Source organism: Macrobrachium nipponense, chromosome 47, assembly GCF_015104395.2.
Source record: "Macrobrachium nipponense isolate FS-2020 chromosome 47, ASM1510439v2, whole genome shotgun sequence".
Classification (NCBI taxonomy): Eukaryota; Metazoa; Arthropoda; class Malacostraca; order Decapoda; family Palaemonidae; genus Macrobrachium; species Macrobrachium nipponense.
In genome coordinates, this window is record NC_087222.1 from 36,811,342 (window position 1) to 36,833,718 (window position 22,377).

General features: G+C 45.1%; 1 protein-coding gene and 1 long non-coding RNA gene across 3 annotated transcripts in view; one reads left to right on the top strand and one right to left on the bottom strand.

Moving 5' to 3' along the window:
* Positions 1-641: 641 nt before the first annotated feature.
* Positions 642-9,721, top strand: LOC135204653 (uncharacterized). Its single transcript, XM_064234802.1, has 8 exons — positions 642-1,285; positions 1,499-1,552; positions 1,746-1,858; positions 4,511-4,651; positions 5,832-5,919; positions 6,466-6,598; positions 7,707-7,837; positions 8,535-9,721. Exons 1-8 carry the CDS (start codon positions 709-711, stop codon positions 9,719-9,721), a joined length of 2,424 nt encoding a protein of 807 aa, XP_064090872.1. The 5' UTR covers positions 642-708.
* Positions 9,722-11,054: 1,333 nt separating this feature from the next.
* LOC135204914 (uncharacterized) overlaps positions 11,055-22,377 on the bottom strand; it is a 77,251-nt gene continuing 65,928 nt past the window's right edge. For both annotated transcript variants that reach the window (XR_010312370.1, XR_010312369.1), the window contains exon 3: positions 11,055-13,459. This is a non-coding gene — a long non-coding RNA (uncharacterized LOC135204914). The remainder of the gene's footprint in view (positions 13,460-22,377) is intronic.

Below are 22,377 nucleotides of genomic sequence, written 5' to 3' on the forward strand. Positions count from 1 at the left end.
TAATTCGCTCTTTTTTTGGAACAAACCTGAGGACAGTAGGCCTATGTCGTTACCTACGCTTTTGTAACGGCTCCTCCAATTCTACTCGTCTTATCATGTCAATCCTTTTCTCCCCCCCCCCCCCCCCCCCAAAGCCTGCTCATCCTAGCTTCCATCAAACCTGAAATAGATGCTAAAGGAAGGTGACGAGGTCATCCATATATAGACTAAAAACATATTCATGTTTTTTTTATTAAGCGTCTTCACTTCGTCATACAACTTTCCCGGCGCCTGGTTTATCTGGAGCACAGATGGATCAGAGATAGGCCTACGGAATGTCAGATGTCTATCATTCATTACACCGTCTTCTCGTTAATGTTCGTCTCGGGATGCGAATAATGGAACGGAAAAGGGTCTTTCAGACTGACCATTTCTTCAATTCTGAATCTATTTTAGACCTATTTCTTTATTTGAATATCTTTTTTTTCCTCATAGATTTTTATCTTCTTCAGGAAATGGTTAAGTATTAATATTCCTCCTAAAATTAGTTTCCAGTGACAAAACATGACGTAAATCCCAAGACATTAAAGTCCTGGAAAATAATTCTCCTGGAATTGCTATTTATAGAATCTCTGGAGAAAACAAGAGAGGTTTATTTTGGGTACAGTAGGCCTACTTCCCATGCCTGGGGGTGGGGGTTAAGAGATAGAACGGTATAAATAGCCCCTGATGACAGATATCAGGATCAGTGAAACGGGCGAGAGGTCAGAGGTCACACGTCCCAGAGCCTCTCTTTTATTCGACAGTATGGAGGTCATGGGGTCACTTTTGACCAGTGGGAGGCTGATTTTCGTGTCCCATCTACTCCTCCTAGTCTGCTGTTCGATATCTCCAGCCTTTGGGGACTACAGAACCAACAGGATGACCTTCCCCGCCCTCGGGTCGAGCCTGGGCAGGTCAGGAGGCCTCGAGAGCCTCGACCTACTCTTCCCCGAAGAACGCAACGAAGGTTTCTCCCGTCGGAGGGACGTTCCAGGAGCCGGGGAACTCGAAGAAACGTCTCGTTCCACCATCGACGATGCGCTGCGAGAGCAGGGACTCTCCTTAAATTCGCATCTGCTGCAGAAGGTCCAAGATGCCCTTGAAGAAGAAGAGGAGGAGGTAGGGGCAGAGAGCCGGTTCACAGAGCAGGTCATCGAGCTCAGGGAGTTCGAGAGGAACTTCGACGGGGTATTCTCATGCCCCTGTAGTCCTAACGCCTGCGTCAAGGGGTCAGCTGCGTCGTCTCTGTACAGTCGAAATTCCTGTGAGTTAATCCGGCTTTCTAGTCGATCGTACAATTGAGTACCTGGTCATTTGCTTCTGGCGAGGTCAAAGGTCGTCATCTGGCATCGTTTTGACCAACGGCAGGAGACCGGGCATCTCGGGCAGGCAATCAGGGTTAGTTTCAGCAATGTTTGATTGGGATTTTTAATAATATTTTTATTTATTTTAATACCTTTTTTTTATTCTTTTGCAGATTTGCCATTTGCTGAATTCAGCAGTACTTGCTTTCTCCCGGGTGACAAAGGAGGTGAGTATAGAGCTCTCTCTCTCTCTCTCTCATCAATTAGACCCTCCACCACTTTCTAAAATCCACAACTTTCAAACAATGTTGAATAGAAAGTGACAGAAAGCTACTCCAAAACGTCCCATCAATTAGACCCTTCCACCACTTTCTAAAAGTGCCGAATAGAAAGTAAGAGAAAGTTGTTGCTCTTTTCCAGATGCCTTCATCAACAACAGTTCCTTGGCACTGCTGACCGATTACTGTGGGCTGACCAAGCAACACACCCTCTGTAAATTCAGTGCAGACACTGCAAGCCGTCAGTGTGGCAAGGTAAGTTCTTGTTTAAGCAAGGGAAGGACTTATTTGAGTAAGGGAAGTCCTTGTTTAAGCAAGGGAAGGACTTATTTGAGTTAGGGAAGTCCTTGTTTAAGCAAGGGAAGGACTTATTTGAGTTAGGGAAGTCCTTAAGCAAGGGAAGGACTTTGAGTTAGGGAAGTCCTTGTTTAAGCAAGGGAAGGAGTTATTTGTGTGAGGGAAAGTCCTTGTTTAAGCAAGGGAAGGAACTTATTGAGTAAGGGAAGTCCTTGTTTTAAGTGCAAGGGAAGTCCTCGTTCAGCAGGGAAGTCCCGTTTAAGCAAGGGGAGTCCTCGTTTAAGCAAGAAAAGTCCTCGTTTAAAGCCAGGAAGTCTCGTTTAAGTAAGGGAAGTCCTCGTTTAAGCAAGGGAAGTCCTCGTTTAAGCAAGGGAAGTCCTGGTTTGAGCAAGGGAAGTCCTCGTTTAAGCAAGGGGGTCGCTCGGTTTATGCAGGGAAGTCCTCGTAAGCAAGGGAGTCCTTGTTTAAGCAGAAAAGTCCTCGTTTTAAGCCAGGGAAGTCCTCGTTTAAGTAAGGGAGGTCCTTGTTTAAGCAAGCGGAAGTCCTGGTTTGGCAAGGGAAGTCCCGTTTAATCAAGGGGTCCTCGTTTATGCAAACGGAAGTCCTCGCTTTAAGACAAGGAAGTCCTCGATTTAAGAAGGGAAGTTCCTGAGTATACGTGAGCAAGGGAAGTCGCTCGTTTAATCAGGGAAGTCCTCGATTTATAGCAAGGGAAGTCGTCGTTAAGCAAGGAGAAGTTCTCGATTTAAAGCAAGGAAAGTCCTCTATTAAGCAGGGGAAGTCTGTTTCGCAAGGGAAGTCCTGGCTTTGAGCAAAGGGAAGGTCCTCGTTTAATCAAGGGAAGTCCTCGTTTATGCAAGGGAAGTCCTCGTTTAAGCAAGGGAAGTCCTCGTTTAAGCAAGGGAAGTCCTCGTTTAAGCAAGGGAAGTCCTCGTTTAAGCAAGGGAAGTCCTCGTTTAAGCAAGGGAAGTCCTCGTTTAAGCAAGGGAAGTCCTCGTTTAAGCAAGGAAGTCCTGTGGTTTGGCAAGGGAAAGTCCTCGTTTAAAGGCAAGCGGGAGTCCTCGTTTAAGCAAGGGAAGTTCCTCCCCCTATTTAAGCAAGGGAAGGCCTCGTTTAAGCAAGGGGAAGTCCTGTGGCTTTAAGCAGGAAGTCTCTTTTAAGCAAGGGAAAAGTCCTGTTTAAGCAAGGGAAGCCCTTGTTTAAGGCAAGGGAAGTCCTCCGTTTAAGCCAAGGGAGTCCTCTTTTAAGACAAGGAAGGCCTCGTTAAGCAAGGGAAGTCCTTTGTTTTAAGCAAGGGAAGTCTCTTTTAAGCAGGGAAGTCCTTATTTTAAGCAAGGGGAGTCCTCGTTTAGCAAGGAAAGAAAGCCTCGTTTAATCAAGGGAATCCTCGTTTAAGCCAAGGGAGTCCTTTTGTTTGGAAAGCAAGGGAAGTCCTGGTTTAAGCAAGGAAGCCTCCTTTAAGCAAGGAAGTCCTCATTTAAGCAAGGGAACTGGTTTAAGCCAAGCGAAAGGCCTACGTTTAAGCAGGGGAAGTCTCGTTAAGGCAAGGGGGTCCCGTTTCCCTAAGCAAGGAAAGTCCTCTTTTAAGCAAGGAAGTCCTCGTTAAGGGCAAGGGAATCCCTTCGTTTTAAGCAAGGGGAAAGTCCGTCCGTTAAGCAAAGGGAAGTCCTCTTTTAAGCAAGGGAAGATCCTTCGTTTAAGCAAGGGAATTCCGCGTTTAAGCAAGGGAAGTGCCTGCCGTTTGGCAAGGGAAGTGCCTCGTTTAAGCAAGGGGAAGTTCCTTCGTTTAAGCAAGGGAAGTCCTCTTTTAAGCAAGGGAAGGCCTCGTTTAAGCAAGGGAAGTCCTTGTTTAAGCAAGGGAAGTCCTTCCTTTTAAGCAAGGGAAGTCCTGGTTTTAAGCAAGGGAAGGTCCCTTGGTTTAAGCAAGTTGGAAGGTCCTCGTTTTAAGCAAGGGGGAAGTCCTCTTCTTAAGGCAAGGGAAGGCCTTCGGTTTAAAGCCAAGGGAAGTCCTTGGGTTAAAAAAAAAAAAAAAGCGAAGGGAAAGTCCTCTTTAGAGCAAGGGAAGTCCTGGTTTAAGCAAGGGAGGTCCTCGGTTTAAGCAAGGGGAAGGGCCTCGGTTTAATTCAAGGGAAAGTCCTCGTTTTAAGCAAGGGAAAGTCCTGTATTGAGGCAGGGAAAAAAAAGTCCTGTTAAGCAACGGAAGTCCTCTTTTAAGCAAGGGAAGTTCCTCCGTTTAAAGCCCAAAGGGAAAAAAAGTCCTCGTTTAAAAAAAAAAAAGCCAAGGAAGTTTTTCCCCCCCCTGTTTAAGCAGGGGAGTTTCCTTTTTAAGCCCAAGGGGAGTCCTCGTTTAAGCAAGGAAGTCCTCGTGTTAGCAAGGAAGTTCCTTCGTTTAAGAAGGGGGAGTTTCCTCGTTTAAGAAGGGAAGGTCCTCCGGCCTTTAAGCACAGGGAAAGTCCCCTTCGTTTAAGCAAGGGAAGGACTTATTTGAGTAAGGGAAGACCTTGTTTAACCAAGGGCATTCATTGTTAAAGCAAGGTTAATTAGAACTCAGGTCAGTAGTATACCGCAAAAAAATACTGACCCGAACTTCTGTCGTTTTTCCCTCCCCAGCCGCTGGCGCTGGGCGTGGACCCCGCCGAGCGAGAGGAGGTCCTGCGCGTGCACAACCAGCTGAGGTCGCGGGTCGCCACAGGTCAGGAGACCCGGGGGAACCCGGGTCCTCAGCCCCCGGCTACTTCGATGTTGGAGTTGGTGAGTGTGAAGTGTGTCTTCTAAGTGCATGAGTTTTAATACAAATTATTATTAATACTATCATTATTATTATTCAGAAGATGAACCCTCAGAGGCGCCACTGACTTGAAATTCAAACTTCCAAAGAATATGGTATTCATTTGAAATCAGTGACAGAAGTAATGGAGATACAGTAAGAAGGGATTAGTTATTCAAAAAGAGCAAATTGAATCAATGAATAATTAGATAAAAATTTAAGTATACTGATAAAAATACAAAAAGAATTGCATTACATCTTCACCCCAACTTCTGAGGTTCCAATCACACGACATCCTCGGAGAGACTGCTCCACCTGTTCCACAATCCGGAACTGAGAAGTTGAAAAGCGAGGTACGTTTACTGCACATTGGCGCTGCCGTTCAGCTAAATCTGGTTGCTCTTGGCAAGGAAAAACGATCAGGAATCTATTGTGAACCTGGAAGATCTCTGTTCAAGATGTACAACCTTTGGGTCAGCTGCAGAATCTGACCCAGGATCACTCACAGCGCTTTGATGCGATGTGAACAAGTGTCAACTGCTCCCGCTGGCTTTTCTTCTTTTGGGGGGGAGAGGGTGTTGAACACACTCAACAATGTATGAATATTCCGCTATGGATAACATAAGCAAGGGTGCTGAAGGCAGCCATTGCACCTAAGCAGACGAGTCATGAGCTGTGCACCAAACATCCATATGAGCACTGTTCCATTTTCCTCTACTACCTTGTGCTTTTCAGGTATCAATGGCCTTCTACCCTTCACTTTTCTAGGTTTGTATGGTGTTTTTACGTTGCATGGAACCAGTAGAGTTATTCAGCAACGGGACCAACGGCTCTAAGTGACTTCCGAACCACGTCGAGAGTGAACTTCTATCACCAGAAATACACATTTCAGTTTTCTAGGTCTTCCTCTCCTACTTTCTCCTAACATCCTAATTAGTATATCTTTTAACAAAAACCTACAACATTCCATTCTTTCCACATGATCAAAGCATCTGAAAATACTGGGCCACCACTTCACCTACCCTGACTTCTTTCCCAGTCCTAAGCATATATCCACATATGTCACTCTTAATTCATCTTCCACCACACATACCTCATCAATGTGATGGACATACTTCAAAACTTTGATATCCCCATCCTGATTTGACATTCTGTACCTTCCAGCAATGGGACCCTGAATTGGCAGACATTGCGCAGGCGTGGGCTAATCAGTGCACCTTCCAGCATGACTGTGGAATATGCAGACAAACAGGTCAGTACCAGAGACTGCCAGTCAGTTATTTAACTGGATACTGAGCTGTTCTCATAACTGTTTTTGTAAGGTTGCAATGCCATATATTTGTTTGAGAACGACTGATTCTTCCAAGTTTGAGCACCTTATCTATTTTTTTCTCCTCATTGTTTTGACATTTACATTGTTTATCACATTAATTTTATTGTCACCCTATACATGTCATATGGTAAGAACTTACCTTAGCAGTATGAACTAAAAATGAAAGAGAATTTTGTAGCTTGGGCCATCTTTAATCCCCTGAGAAACTCTGGACCTTGATTGAGACTAAGCTCTGTTTGTCTCTTTACATTAAACTTTAGAATAAAGATCTCTGAGTTTGTAACAAAATGCAAAATTTCTACTAAAGTGATTAAAATACTGTATTAGAAAGAATGACAGCAACTATTATCTTCAGCAGAGAAGCACTAAGAGGTGGTTTCCTGTTAAAATACTACCGTTATTATTAATCTTGTCATTTCAACTGATACATAGACAATATGACAAGTAAAACCTGCCTATTTTCAGGACGTTTTGTGGTGGGCCAGAACATCTTCATGTCAGGGGGAACCGCTCCTGTGAGACCAGACTGGAAAGGGGCCCTCAGTTCTTTTTACGAGGAGGTCGTCTACTTGAATCGCCAGGAGGTCACATCCTTTGCGTGAGTATGTCGTTGGAGGTTCACTCGTGTCAACAATTGTCTGGAGCTCATGAACTTGGTAGTTCACCGACCGATTTATGTCTGGTGTCATGATAACAGTGAATTATTCACCAAACTATTAGCAGGCTCTGGGTTTCAGCTTAGTGGAGTGGGATTTAGAGAATTACGACCATCCTACAAATTCCTCTATCTTTAAACCCAGGTAGACACAGTTCAGACCCTTCTAAAAACTGTCTCTTTCATCATAAGACCATTAGTTTTCCTACTGACATAATTTCCAAGACTTCTGAATTATTTGTCTTTTCCATTCATAAATACAATGGAAGACTTCTGGCCTCAGACTGGAGCGATACACACACCACACAAACTGAGGGACCAGTTTTCGATTCTCAAACCAGACAAGAATGAAAGATATAGACGGGCTCCCTTAAGTCCAGTATGCATGCCTCTGGTGACTAAACAGTGAATTAGGAACTTAGTTGTTAGTGAACCTTGTGTTTGTTTGTATGGTGCTTTTATATTGCATGGAACCAGTGGTTGTTCAGCAACGGGACCATCGGTTTTACGTGACTTCCGAACCACGTCGAGAGTGAACTTCTATCACCAGAAATACACATCCCTCACCCATCAATGAAACGCCCGAGAATCGAACTCGCGGCCACCGAGGTAGCACGCCACCACCATACCGACCACGCCACTGAGGTGCTCTTTGTGGGTCATAGCTAGGATGAAGAGAGATAAGGATAAGAGAGACAGAGAGGGAGAGAGGGGAATTTGGGAGGACTTAGAGTGAAGTAATTCTCAACCTAAGAGTACTACAAATCATCAACCTAAGAGTACTACAAACTATCCATAAGATTCTCTCAAGTTTCTGTTTCTTCTTTACAGCCATAAAAAGCTTTTGAAACTTGATAAACAAAGCCTTAAATGGTTCCCAATAAACTGTTGGGCCTTTATTTATCCCTCAAACTCCAAAAATAGATGTTCAACTGATGAAACTGTTAACTGTCGCTATTCTATGTTAACTGTGTTTAGGTCTGGTATTTTTAGGAGAAAGCTTTGCAACTGATCAATTCCTTTTTTTACCATGTATCTTTTTCCTTTTCAGTGGGTCTCAAGGCGTTGGCCACTACACTCAGATGGTCTGGGCGTCCACCCAGTATGTCGGGTGTGGGTTTATTCAGTACCAAGAAGGAAACTTCATTCAGAATTTCCACGTGTGCAATTATGGTGCCGCAGGTAAGTTGTAAATGATTCATTTGAGGACTGCATTCAAGAAATAATTGGTGTGGACAACTGTATCTCTTTCCAGTCCTTCTGTATGCTGTCACCTTGTTGTGGTATCAAGAACAAACTCCACTGTACTTTCCGTTTTAACATTTTTTATCTATTTTGACGCATTGTATGAAGTTGCAGAATTTGGTAAAAACAATAAAATTCCCAGACTGGACTGCATAATGATTATGTTATACTTTCCGCACACCTCATCCAAACTACAGATATATTTTTATGTCAGTTTTGACTTTACTTGTGAGTTTTGCTCAAAGCTGTCTGGTACAAAAAGGTGTGCCGATGCCATCTGTCTGTCTGGTGCCCTAAGGCCTAAAGGAACAAAATAAACAACTAAAATTGATATAATAATAATAATAATAATAATAATAATAATAATAATAATAATAATAATAATAATAGTAGCTTTAACATCTTATGGCATCATCAGTCCAGAATAGCATTTTTCAAACTGGGAGATGAATATTTAGTTCAGTTTGAAACCTGAAGATCTAACACCATGAAATTTTCATTAAATTCTACTTTGCTCATCTGTAACGCTTCCTTTTGAAGATCCATTGTAAAATGAACTTTTCATTAATGTTTCATATCACTGACCATATTCTCCTATGATAATCCTCTGATGTGACTCTTTCCAATCTTTCAGGAAACTTCATAGGAAGACCAATATACGAGATTGGTCAGGCATGTTCGAAATGTCCCTCGGGGACAGTTTGTTCCAGTGAATATCCAGGTTTGTGTTCACCAGCACCTCCTGAAGGCAACCAGGGAGGAGGCCCTTTGCCAGGGAACAGTACTGGACAAAGTCCAGGCCCCGTACCTCCTACAGTACCTGGTGATAGCCCTGGTGGATCAGGCGGAGGGGTTCCGACAGAAAGTCCTGGTGCGCAGCCTTGCAGTTTTCCAGGGTGGTGTGGGCCTGGATACCCTACAATGGGTGCTCCTGGCATTCCAGGTACTCCTGGACAGCCTGGAAGTGTTGGATCACCAGGAAGACCTGGCAGGCCAGGAAGACCCGGAAGGCCAGGAGACTTGGGAAAACCTGTCTTCCCTGGGAGACCCCCTACCGGCCCTAACACTGGTGGAAGACCTGAAAACTCAGGAATGCCAGGATTCGAAAACATACCTGGAAGGCCAGGAGGATCAGGCAAACCTGCGTTTCCAACTAGACCCCCTGCTGGCCCTGAAACTGGCGGGAGACCTGGATCTGGAATTCCAGGATTTGAAAACATGCCTGGTTTTCCTCAAGTGAGCGGAAGCCCTGGATTTCCAAGTAGGCCCACAACTCAACCAGGAACACCAGGATTTGGTAACAGACCTGGAACAAGTGGTTTTCCAGAGTTAACTGGCCCTGGCGGCAGTGGCACAGGGGGTGTCTTCCCTGGGTTTCCTGGGGTAGGAGGAAGACCCGATGTCTTTAGCCCACCTGGTTCTCCTGGTGCCCTTAGCCCACCTGGTTCCTCTGGTGCCCAAGACGTCGGATTAACTGATAATCCAGAAGCGACATTTGGAGATGGGTCTTCTGTTCCAGAGGGAATAACTGGAAGTGCTGCTGGCACAGGGTCTCCAGAATCATCTCCCACATCAGGAAACACCACCACACAAGCTAATGGAAAGCCAGGAAGTTCAGGTTCACCGGGAGGCATTGGACAAACTGGGCCCAATTTCGGTTCGAATTACCTGCCACCTAGACCCTCCCCCAAGCCTGGAAGTACTGCTCTTGGAGGATCTGGAAAGCCAGTTGAACCAGAACCTGGTGCAATTTGTAACTGCAAAGTTGTCAATAGATTTACTGTGTTGGGTGAGAGACAAATTTTTATAATGATCTGTTGAAACTGTTCATTTATTTAGAAGTTTTATGTTGTAATTTATTATGTTTAACCAATAAACATTTCAAGCCAATCCTTTTGTACTCCTTGCTTGCTACATTACCTGCTATATATATGAGATTAAAGCAAAATGCTTGTCACTGCAATGTAAAGAACACTTGTTATGACTAATAAATTAACGTAAACCAAAAAAAAAAAAAAATTAATGAATTATATCTACTGTACGAAGACTAACCCTCTACCCTTGGTTGGATGACATAATGATCTTTTCTCAAAATTTCCTGAATTTATGAAGTTGAAATAGGTAATATTACCCAAAATGGTATCAGAATTTTTTTCTCTGAAATGAAACTGAGTTAAGTGCAGTGTTTGAAAAGATATGCAAACATAGTCCCATCTGTTAGGCTAAATGGTGCATTTGATAGCATGGCACCCAAATATAAACAACGAAGAATAATGATACTGGTGACATGGCAGACTTCGTAAGAAACTTCCTTTTTGCTCAGTGAACAACTCGGAAATTTGTAAGCATTTCATGATTGGTTACAGAAGTGGCATTCTTGTCTTATTTTGCATCTAAAGCAGAGCTGCTAATTCTAAATGCTTTCATACTGTTGTGTCAGAAAATCTGTGCCCACCTGGCTAAAGTGCTACTCGGGCTACCGTAAAGTACAGTATTTTTCAATGCAAAACCATTACAGTCCTTTAAAAGAAGAGCCCATCTTCCAAACTTTAGGCTTTTCACAGCCGAAACAATCAAGGCAAAGACCGATTCTGTTAACCACCAGGGACTTGAGGACCTATTGTACATGAGCTGACCTCCATCGGTGGTGAAATGCAAAGCCTGGAATTGTGAGTGAGTCATGAAACATGCAACATTAATGTCATGGATTTGTACTGAAAATAATAATGATTTACTTTCAAACATTACTTATTTAGGAGCTGGAATATGGCTGCAATATTCATAAAAGGAATGAAGGACATCATATGTGTACATTTTTGCCTCAACCCCATTCTGAAACACTGAGCACCTGTTGAGCTCCTTTTCAGTTGGAAAATTTAAAATGGCTACATCTACATTATGTTATTATAATAAATGAATAAGATACAAGGTGAAAGACTTGAGAAATACAACATTTTTAATTTTCAGAAATAGATGCAACTGTAAAAACTGGATACAACAAAAAACTTTAAAACATCATAATTAATTATTCCAAATGTATAAAAATTGCACTATGAGATACTACCTGCCTTCAAGTTCTTGACAAACATTGAGGTCACTCATATGATCACACAATATGACACCTTTCTTCAGCCTAGGATAATAATAATATATACATATTTTCCATATTTTATTACCTATGGTGATTTCCAGGCAGGGTGTAATCTCATTCAAGGTGGCTGCATCATTTTGTAAGAGGAGCCATTATAACAGAGGTAAGGTCCAAAATAGTCTTCATTGGAAAAAGCACTCTTATTCCCAGTATGCCTTGAAGATCTTTATTCCAGGACCACAAAAAACTTTTGATGCGTAAAGGTTTACAAGGCATACATCTCTCTTGCGTAGTTCTGCACATCTTCCTGTGCTTACGACCGTTTCAAATCGACTTGGATAAGATCTATGACATCACCCCTTTTCTCACAAGAACATCTAATGATTAAATCATTTCATTAAGCCTACTTTTAGTAAAGATAAATACAGTGCAACCAATCTCACTATCAGGGGTCTTTTCCTCTTCTGTTCAATTCAACCATCACAATCTACTGTCACAACAATATGACCCTTACCACAAGGACACATTTGTGACGGAAAGGATTGTATATCCACCATAACTACAAAGCGCCAACTAACTTTAATAAAATACTTTATTTATCACACAATGGAATACCATACAAATGTATGAAAATAATTTTACAACTTCCATTTTTAGCTTCAAAAGTTTTTCCGGCCACCACCCTTCACATGAAGAACGAAGCTTTTTCTTCTGTTAGATCTCGGGCAAATGTCTTGTACTGTATCCAGCGCTAAACTTCACCAGCTTTGTGAGACAGTTTTTTTGGAAAATAGGCTTCCCTGTATTTCACATAACTTTAACTCTAGTTGACTACAGTATCCCCATGCCGTGTAAGTTGATATTTACTAAATATACCTTTGTAGGTTCATCACTTCTGACTAGTCTTATCAGAGTGAACCTTCATATGGTTTTTCAGAACACTTTCTTCATTAAAGGCTTTCCCACACTGGTCGCACGTGAATTGCTTCTCGCCAGCGTGGACTTTCTTATGATTTTTCAGGAAATACGCCTGGTTGAAAGCTTTTCCGCATTCCTCACAAACGTACGGTTTCTCTCTGGCGTGAGTTTTCATGTGATATTTGAGGTGAATTTTGTGGGATAAAGCTTTCCCACACTTCACACACTTGAACGGCTTTTCGTCGAAGTGAGTCTTCATGTGGTATCGAAGATGGATTTTCTGGGAGAAAGCGACCTCGCACTTCCCACACTTGAAGGGCTTTTCTCCAGTGTGGGTCCTCGTGTGATACTCCAGATAAACTTCCTGGGAGAAGACCTTCCCGCACTCGGTGCATTTAAACGGTCGCTCTTTAGACTGGCGCTCCCTCTCTTCCTCGCTGTCCTCCGGCGAGCTCCGCTTGTTCGAATATTTTGCGTAGTCTTCGTCCGACTCGTAGAATTCCTCCGGCTCCGGCTTGACGTCCACGAACGATTCCGAGGACGCCGAGCTATCTTTAGCAGCTGCACTACAGCCAACCATATCCCTGTTTTCACGATTGACCGAAGGAGGGAGGGCTAACGGCTCTTCCATCTCACACTTCATGGGATACTCTACGGAAAGTTCCGAGCTCATCTTGGCCATCTGTCCCTCGATCTTGAGGCCTCGTTATCGATTTCAGTGCGTCCCCACAACTAGTGTTTGTTACTTGATCTACACAGCATCATCCATCATCAATTGATGCAGTACCACGTTCTCGCACTACTCAGTCCTGAATTTTTGTTCCTTGCACTGATAAACCCTGAATCAATGAATAGTTTTTAAGGTTACTGCTTTAGATTTCTTATCATGTATTATTTAGCGATATATTCATACTGTATATATTTACTATTCATAGCCATTGTTACTCATTTTTCAATTATCTCTTTTTTTCCACTATTCAAGAAAAGTTAACTTTGCAGAAATATTGCCTGGTAGCCTTAGTAAATACTTTACAGTAATAATAATAATAATAATAATAATAATAATAATAATAATAATAATAATAATAATAACAACAACAATATATATAATTATAATAATAATAACTTAGGATAGAGCTATATTAATCGATATAACAGCTTCCAACAGTCTAGTTCTGAATCCCTTACAAATGAGGGCGCTAAAGATACCAGTTTTCCTTGTCAAGACAGCATCTACTTTGACAAAGCAAATGGAATCGCACCACCAAACGAAAGGTTTGACAGTTTTCGCTGCGTACATGACATAAAGGAACGTCAGATGGCGCTTGTATGTGACGAACAAGTGTTAAATAGGACGTTTCCCACCTACAAAACTGCTTAAAAGTAAGTATTCAACAGCATTTGTTAACAGTGAAGTATAATATCACTATCTTCTAGGTGTATATAATATTCATAAATAATATTTTCTTTATAATTTCAAGTAATGGGGCGCTACCTTCTTGCCTCAGTCAACTGACATCAACGAACTCCATACTTCCGGGAAAACATATCTGAAACAACAGAATGTAAAACAATTAGTGTATATACTTTTTATCTATTTTTACATATTTATCTATTTATTGGTTTATTTTTTTCTTCTTAATATGTAGAGAATCTGTTATCTAATTTTCCTTTACTTCCTCCTACTGCTTCCTAATGAACACCCTATTCTTTCAACGCTTCAATTTCAAGTCAACGGCCCCTTTGGTGGGGTTGTTCCATATGAACAGGTTTCATCTACTGAATAATAATAATAATAATAATAATAATAATAATAATAATAATAATAATAATAATAATAATAATAATAATAATAATAATAATAATAATAATACAGTACAGACACTAAAAAAATAATGACGGAACAGCAATAAAATTAAATTCAAAAGGTTGCAATGAGTCTGTTAGGGTAGTAAATACTGGTCACAGCTGTTAAACAGACGGTGTACATGACTATAATCAATTTAATATTAAATAGAATTTAACTAAGCATTGCCCACAAGGAAAATTTAAAGATTCTTGAAGCAACAATATGATATTAATTACTTACATTAAGCACCTGGTCAGAGAAATAAAAGCCTTAAAAGAGAAACTTCAGTATTTTATAGTCTCATATAGCATTCAGCAGTCTAAACACGTAACATATTTTATATAAATTCATAGCAGTTTACATTTTAACAAATGTAAATTGTCACAATTAGTATTCCTTATTGCGCTTATTAATTGTGACAATCTACTTTTGTTAAAAATGAACACAAGAGCTTATAAGTACTGAAGCAGCAGCCTAGAAACTGAAGAATGACTGCTCTTCTTCTATGGATGACAACATATGAAATCAGGAAAGGACAAATAAGCTAACAGTAAGTATCATTATTAACAAATATTCACAAGACAAACTCCATTCATGTGGAACAACCCCGCAGGGGCTACTGACTTGAAATTCAAGCTTCCAAAGAGTTATGGTGTTCATTTGAAGGAAGAAACAGAAGGTGATAGGAAATACAGAAAGATGAGGTATTTTCATTAAAAGAAAAAAAAATCATGAATAAATTAATGAATACACAGATATAAATGTAAGTAAATCATTAAAATATATGAGGATCCACAGAAAGCAAAGAGGAAATTCTAAACACGTTTCCTATAAAATACACTTAAATTTACTGCCCAAGAATATTGGGAACACATAAGGACATAATCACTAGAGCATACAGCACCACCTTGGTTCTGGGCCACAGAATCCCACTGGTGTGTAGTCCTTTCATATTTCATCAGAATTTTTATCGTCAGTTTCTCAAAGCCATTCAAGAGAATAGAATACGTACAGAGCTTAGGCCAAGGAGAAGGGTGGAAAGTCAGGTGGAAGAAAGAGAATATAAAACGAAGTACAGTAAAAGGAGTGAAAGTGGTTGCCACTAGGGGCTTTACGGGCACTGCAAAGGCCCTCAAGTAATGCCTACAGTGCACACTGACAGCACTAATGCCATGCAAGGAATACAGTAATCCCTCACCTATCGCTATTAATGGGGACCAGAACCGACCGCGATAAGTGAAAAATGATATTGTCATGATACAATAAAGTTTTATACATACTTACCTGACAGATATATACTTAGCTATAGACTCCGTCGTCCCCGACAGAAATTCAAATTTCGCGGCACACGCTACCGGTAGGTCAGGTGATCTACCGCCCTGCCCTGGGTGGCAGGGCTATGAACCATTCCCGTTTTCTAATCAGAATTCTTCTCTTCCACCTGTCTCCTGCGGGGAGGCTGGGTGGGCCATTAATCGTATATATCTGTCAGGTAAGTATGTATAAAACTTTATTGTATCATGACAATATCATTTTTATACATTCAACTTCCCTGCCAGATATATACTTAGCTGATTAGCACCCATTGGTGGTGGGTAAGAGACAGCTAACTACTGAAATAGACAGGTAAACAACATATGTTGTAGGTATTAATAAACCTTGGTTCCTACCTTATTAGGCTGAAGACTTCGTGGCTACTGCCTAGGAGTCTGCTTCGCCTCAAGAGCCTCAGCGAGATATTGATCTATGGCTAAGAGTTCTTGTGGGTCTGCCAATGGGGTCTTATCCACTTACTCGGCAGAGCCTAAAGGCCTTTGTCATTGGGTGCTATTCCACTAACATGACAATATGACAATTTGTCGAAAATTGCATTTTTCCTAACTATACAAACCTGAGGTCCTTTACATATAGTCCCTCCTCATGCCACCCCTCACTCTGCGTATTTTGCATGGGCCAAAAGCAAAAGTGATTTGTTTACCCCCACTGTCGGACAAGCAGTTAACTACCGTTCTCCCCTTGTTCGAAGCTTACGACCGTTCCAGCTGCCGCTAGCTACTTCCTATTGTTAAAGGACCTCAGGTTTGTATAGTTAGGAAAAATGCAATTTTCGACAAATTGTCATTTGTTCCGATACGTAATACAAACCATCGGTCCTTTAACAATAGGAAGACTCACTTCTTGGTGGGAGGAATCTGAGTCTTTTGATGAACAGACTGGTGTTCGTCCATCCCTGGAATGCCTCCCTGGTCGTAAGAGCGAGGGAGGGATCCAAGCCTCTGTCCGATTGATCGGGGTGTGCACCGCAGGATCAATGGTCAGACCTCTGGGCCGAGTACTAAGAGAGAGGCAAGCGTATCTCTTCGTACCAGCAAGCAAGAACTTGTTCCTGTTTGCAAGAGGCAACATAAAGTATGGGTTGTCTCAAGCTGGCATCCACTTCCTCCCCCTTGTTGGAGGAAGTGGTGGATATACGCTCCTATCCCTAGTGAAGGGATAGGATGGGGCTCTGTTGAGTAGCTCACCTGCAATCTTGTCCTTATCCAGCAGGGTGACGACCGTGTCCCTCTAACACAGGTAGAAAAAGATAGGAAGAGGAGCCAGTCACACTCTCATTCACTCATCCATTCTTATGGTCACACCAGGACTCGATGCTGTTCAGCCTGCGAGGGTCTGGGTTCGCTACACAACGTGTTGAGCAGCCACCACGGGTCCTAAGGAAAACGATCCAAGGACCTGTGGGCAATATCCAAAAAGATAGAAGGAGGTGCCAGTGGTCTGGTTGTACCAGACCCTGCCTTCAGTACCTGCACCACGGACGAAGTTCTTGTGTAACTCGAGGGAGTGTACTTCTAGGTCATCTTGGTGCTGACGAGAGTCTTCAACACTCAGCCTGGGATGTCCGAGTTTCTTCAGAAAGCGCGGTCGCGCTTTCACAGGACAAGGCAGCATCTCTCCTTCGCATCGAAGGCGGTGAAGTCCATTAGGGAGGGGTTGTGAACGACTCGAACCAATCGTCAGGGACCGAAGGGTTCTGAGTCTTCGCTACGAAGTTCGGTACGAAATCGAGCGTCACGGATCCCCATCCCCTGGATGCTTGACTTCGCAGGAGAAGTCATGCAGTTCCTCAGAGGGAAAAGAGGAAATAGTCGCATGACCTATCCCTCTTCTCTACTTCGGTGATGTCCAGTACCCATACTGGTCTGTCCGTTTGCCACGAAGTCTCTCGCATCCTCCTATCCCCATGCAGCGAAGTTCTCGTAGTGGATAGGACACCGACACTCCATGGTGGGTGTCAATGGTATGGGTACTGTGACAAGCTATTAGAACGAAGTAATGATTGCTCTGTAACAACCGAACTAAGTCAACAGCGTAGTTCGTAACTGACTCGGGCGCTCTGACAGCTGCCGACTGACTGCGTTCGGTAGGAGGCAAGTTGTCAAAGCATCCGAGTAAGTCACGTGACCTTCGCCTTTAACGGGTTTTATGCCGAGAGACCAAACAAATAATGTATTTGTTTGTCACCAATGCCGGACAGCGAGGTGATGATTCTCTTAAGGCATGTGCCCAACAGGCGAAAGTCAATTGCCTTCTAGAGACCGAGGTCCCTGAAGGTAAAACATCTCATGGTTGTTGAATCTCAGCTAAAGGAGAAACAACACTATGTACCGTTGAAGACGAAGGTAGATATTGAATGCAACCTACGTCTTCACAGAATGAATCGAGAGAAGGATTCTCAAGATTCCATAACCTGTGCTTACAAATGACTGAAAACGCTAACGCTATTTCATTGCTGTCCGGTGAGAAGTCGTAGTTGCAATGAAAAGCGGAGGGGCGCTTCAGTAATGAAAACACAGGGAATACGCCTGAAGAACTGCTTCTCATGGGCTGAACATTTGGAAGTAGAGCTGTCAGGTCGGAGAGTAGGCGATGTCTTCTGACACATCTCGTAATTCGGTTGAACAATGAACAATTGTACACCTACGAATAGAGATATTTTGAAGACAAACTCAGATGTCTGCAAAATCATTCGCATTATCGCAGTGCGATGCAGCGGGAGACTTGTACAGACTTCTGTTACCGTGCGGTAAACAGAAAGATGAAAGAGTCCAAGAGATATCTCTGTTGAAAATTCTCGCAATGTCGAAGGCGATGGAATCTAGCGTCACAGCAGTAGATGGTCCTTCATTATTGCGAGAATCCCCGTTAATCAGAGGACCTAAGTCCATGATTGTTGGGCAGAGATACGGTTCGGTAGTCAATCAAAGCAGGGCAGAGAGAGACATACATGACCGTGCATATCGGAGGCCCAGCTGATACTGAGCTGCTATCAGGCAGTTTCAATACGCAGTAGTTGAGCTGAGCTCTCGCTGAACTCGTCATCCTGAGTTGCCAGGTAATCCATTATTCCACGAAGGAATGCGTTCGGCTAGAACTACCGAGCATAAAAGATATGCTCGAGCAATTATATTTAGGCGCAAACGAATTTCGGTTAAATATAAAAAGTTGAAATGGTGTTGTCGTGACAAAACCATAAGTATATTAAAAGTTGAAATGGTGTTGTCGTGACAAAACCATAAGTATATAAAATTGAAACTGAAAACTCCTGGGAGGTTGCAGGCAACCCCGAGTTTGCAGTTCAATTAGAATACTTCTCTTATAAGTCGCAATCCGTAGATTAACTAGGATATGCGCCTACCCCTCGGACAATTCAACTGCTTAGTAGAATCATGTCGCGAGGTTAATATACGTAGTATATTTGTAGGATTCTGAACAACGATCTCCATCCTAAATTCTTTCCTTCAAGAAAACAAAATAAGGATGGAGATCGACCACCTTCGATCTCTATCAAAGAGAGTGAAGGAGAAGTCTTCCTCGAAGGAAAGCTTCAATGGTGAACAGAATACTAAGACGATAGTTTCAAGCCAAACTGGATATTCCCGTCCGATCTTCTCTAGTCCAGGTTGGTCGCCTACTGTGAGATAGTTCTTTCAGCAGCAGTCTTCTTCCCAATGCTAGAAATTCCAGGAATTCAGCATAGGCGAGGTTCCCGATTATCGTGTATCAAGGGGATTCGGGGGGGGGGGGGTCGTCGCTACAATTTGACCGTGGTCTCGCCTAAGTGTTTGGAGATCGTAAAAAACTCGAACAGCTGAATGCGGTTAGAAATTCCGTTAGAATTTCTAACGCAGTCTGCGAAACCTCCCCCACGCCGAATTCGTCAAACGATATCGGCTGGTGGTCCTCTCGATTCCCGTAGAAATCGAGAAATGGGGCAGGATTCCTCCTCAATCGACCGGGCTTACGTCAGGTAGGACCCGAAGGTCCCCCCGGTAGCGCAGTCCCCGAACGTGGGATCCTACAGAGAAATCTCTGTAGGATCCCTCCCCTTTCCCTCGTAGCCTAAGGAGAGAGGGAATGGGGAGGAATTGGATACTCGCTCGCCTTCCCAGTGGAACTAGCAGTTGGAGAAGAGTAGGAACAGCCATCGCCTTGCGGCGATGGCCTCTCAGAGTCTGGGAAAACGTATCGTCAGGAGAAAACGTTTTCCCGAGGAGGGTTACGAACTCTCACTGTAGGTAAGGGTCTGCCGCCACTGTGAACGTCGTCTGGGTGGGGCTGATCGACACCTGACAGGAGAGAGCCGATACCGTCCTCCGACTCATTCCAGTCCTCGTCGAGGTCGAAACCTCTCAGGAGGACCGAAGGAGTATTCAAATACGGTGTCCGAAGACACGTAGAAACGCCGCTGTCGCAGTAGAGGAGGTGGAAGTAGCTTGATCGACCGGCCAGAACTGAGAGAGCCTTCTTGTCCGGAGACGAGAGACTCTGGTTCGAGACAGAATCGGCAAGTTCCGATCGCGGCAGACCCACCGTCGGTTTGGGTTCCCTCTCGGGCCCCAAAACGACTCGAGCAGAGACGTGGGCTCTGCTGGTGGGAGCGGCAATCCTTCCGCAAGGTCATTATGCTGACGAATCAGCTTAATGACTTCTGCAAATTCCTCTGTATCTCGGGAGTAACCCGTGTCTTGCGGAGTAGGACCGTCCAGTCCCTCCAACAAGAACAGATCCCGAGATACTCCTCCTTCAGAAGGAGGAACAGCGGCAGACCCCTGACGGTCGCCTCCAGCTACTTGCGCGTATGTCCTGGTCGGTCCTAGAACCGTGCCTGGTCCATACGGCGTCATAGCGGGATCGCGAGCGGCGCACCTCTCGCGATCACTCATAGGTACCTCGCTCCTCCCGGTGTAGCCCGAGGAGGTTGAAGGTACAGGAGAGGCAGACCTGACGCTCCCCCCTAGCTCGCTGGCAGGACCAGCGTGCTTGGAGGGCTGCTGCTGATCGTCCACCAGCAGTGGCGATCGAGCAGCAGGCCTAGCCTTGCCGCTCGCCTGGGGCGAGAGGCTCGGCTGAGAACGTCGACGCTGATCTCTAGCGTCAGGCGAGCTGTTGCTGGTTACCGTCTCCGCCCGGTCCCGATGGAGCGGCGTCAGGTGACCCTGCTAGGCTCGTTGTCGCGGTGAGACCGGCGAGCGTCCTCTCGGCGCGTCGAGCCGCTGGTACCAGCCGTGGCTGGTACCAGCCGTGGCTGGTACCGACGACCGCGGGGACCCCTTCCTCGCCTCAACCCGTGGCTGGTCAGCGACCGTCACGTCAACCCGAGCAGGCCAGCTGGTCGCTGCGAGAGCGTCCACTGGCCTAGCGAGAGTCGTCTGCACGACACTCGCCAGTCTTCTGCTCCGCGCTTCGGTCTTGGCGGCGAGCGAGCTCGAGTGTCAAGACTTTGGCTGGACGGTCCTCCCGCGGGAAACCGTCCACTCGGTACTTCTCGCTAACGAGAAGCCGAGGCGGATCATGGTTTAGCGGCAGAACCGCTAGAACCAGGCGAGGAAGTGCCAGCCGAAGCTGGTACTCCTCTGGTCCCCGTCTTCTTCTCCTTGGTAGAAGAAAAGACGGGCCCTGTTCCCGAGGGAGCAGGAGGACCAGCAGAAGAGCTCCCCGAATCGCCGGAGCGAGAACGGCCCTTAAAGGTCCCGAAGGAGCCTTCTTAGGGGGAAAACCCGGGTTACCAGCTGGTCGCTGCAAGAGCGGCCGCTGGCCTGGCAAGAGTCACCTGAGCGTCTCTCACCAGCCTTCTGTCCGTGCCGCGTCTTGGCGCCGAGCGAACTCTGGCGCCGAAACTTGGCTGCACGGTCTCCCGAGGGAGAACGTACACTCGGGATCTCTCGCGAACGAGAGACCGAGCCGGAACCTGGCGTAGCGGCATCGCCGCTAGCACCAGGCGAGGAAGTACCAGAGCTAACCGATACTCCTCTGGTCCCCGTCTATCTCTTCCTTACGGAAAGGGGAGACGGGCCCCGCTCCCGAAGGAGCAGGAGGACCAGCAGAAGGACCCCCCGTCCCACCGGGGTGGGACGGGCCCTTAGAAGTTCCCGAAGGAGACTTCTTAGGGGGGAAGGCAGCCTTCTTCTTCTTCGGCTTATGGGCCTTAGAAGTCGAAGGGGAAGAGGCAGCAGCAGACGATGAAGACAAAGATGACAGCTTCCTCTTCTCCTCTTCCTCGTCAGCTCACGCAGGACAGTCGTCAGGTCCTCCATCCAGGCCGGAGCCGGGGCTATTGCCGAAGCAACACGGCCCGACTGCACCTGTCCGGAAGGACTGGGACTGGGGAAGACACACCGTGGGCAGGACCAGCATGGACAGGCACAGGAACCAGAGCGACAGGAACAGCAACCAGCTCAGGAGCGGCAGGAACAGCGGCAGCGGTAGACCCAGAAGGGACAGCCAAGCCAACAGCGGGAATCACATCAGCGGCAGGTACGGCAGGCCCAGCGATCGCCTCGTAGAATCATCGGCAGCCAGCGGAACCTGGGTCCTGGCGGCCGGTCCAGGGGCGAGCTGCTGGAACAGCGGAAGTCTGGGGCAGGCAACACGAAGAAAACAGGCGGCGGCGGCAACCCCACCTCGGTACGGCTGCGGCCCTAGTAGCGGCAGACGGCGTCATCGACACAGCATGGGGAGTGTAGACCAGGAGGGGGGGGAGCAGCATAAGCGGCCGTGGTAGTAGTGGAGACCGCCCCAGACCTCGCTAGACGCTGCAGCAGCCCGTGGATGCTAGGCACGCCCTGCCTCCGCGGTGGTCCATACCTGTCCAAGGTCGTCTCCCACGGATGTAGCACCTGCGGTAACATAGATAGATTAGTAAGAGGGGTTCCCTCACGCACGGGGGGAAGACATGCCCCACCCCGAACGCAAGGAAGACCCCAAATACAAAATACAACGAAGAAGCTGAGCGGGGGGTAGGAAGGAAGACGAAGAATCGGATACCAAGGGAGTCGCGGGAGAGCTTTCCGACGACTTCCTGGCAGACCTTCGCTTCCCCTACCCCCGCACAGCAGTGAAAAGTAATATGAAATGAAACAGAATACTGCCCTTATTGCGATTCACTTCATAGAACTTAAAGGGGAAAGATCAGTTCCCGGGTAAGAACGGAAACTTGATCCAATAATATGATGCTATCATAAAATATATATGAAAATGAAACAGAATACTGCACTTGCGATTTCATTTTCACATAAAAAAATCGTAAGGATCAATTCCCGGGTAAGAACGAAAATTGAT

What these genes read in the sequence shown, in the direction of transcription:
- LOC135204653 (XM_064234802.1), top strand. Translation starts at nt 709, where the DNA reads ATGACAGATATCAGGATCAGTGAAACGGGCGAGAGGTCAGAGGTCACA. An exon ending in CAAGCCGTCAGTGTGGCAAG is followed by an intron (nt 1,859 to 4,510) that starts GTAAGTTCTTGT and finishes TTCCCTCCCCAG; the next exon opens with CCGCTGGCGCTGGGCGTGGA. An exon ending in CAGGAGGTCACATCCTTTGC is followed by an intron (nt 6,599 to 7,706) that starts GTGAGTATGTCG and finishes TTTCCTTTTCAG; the next exon opens with TGGGTCTCAAGGCGTTGGCC.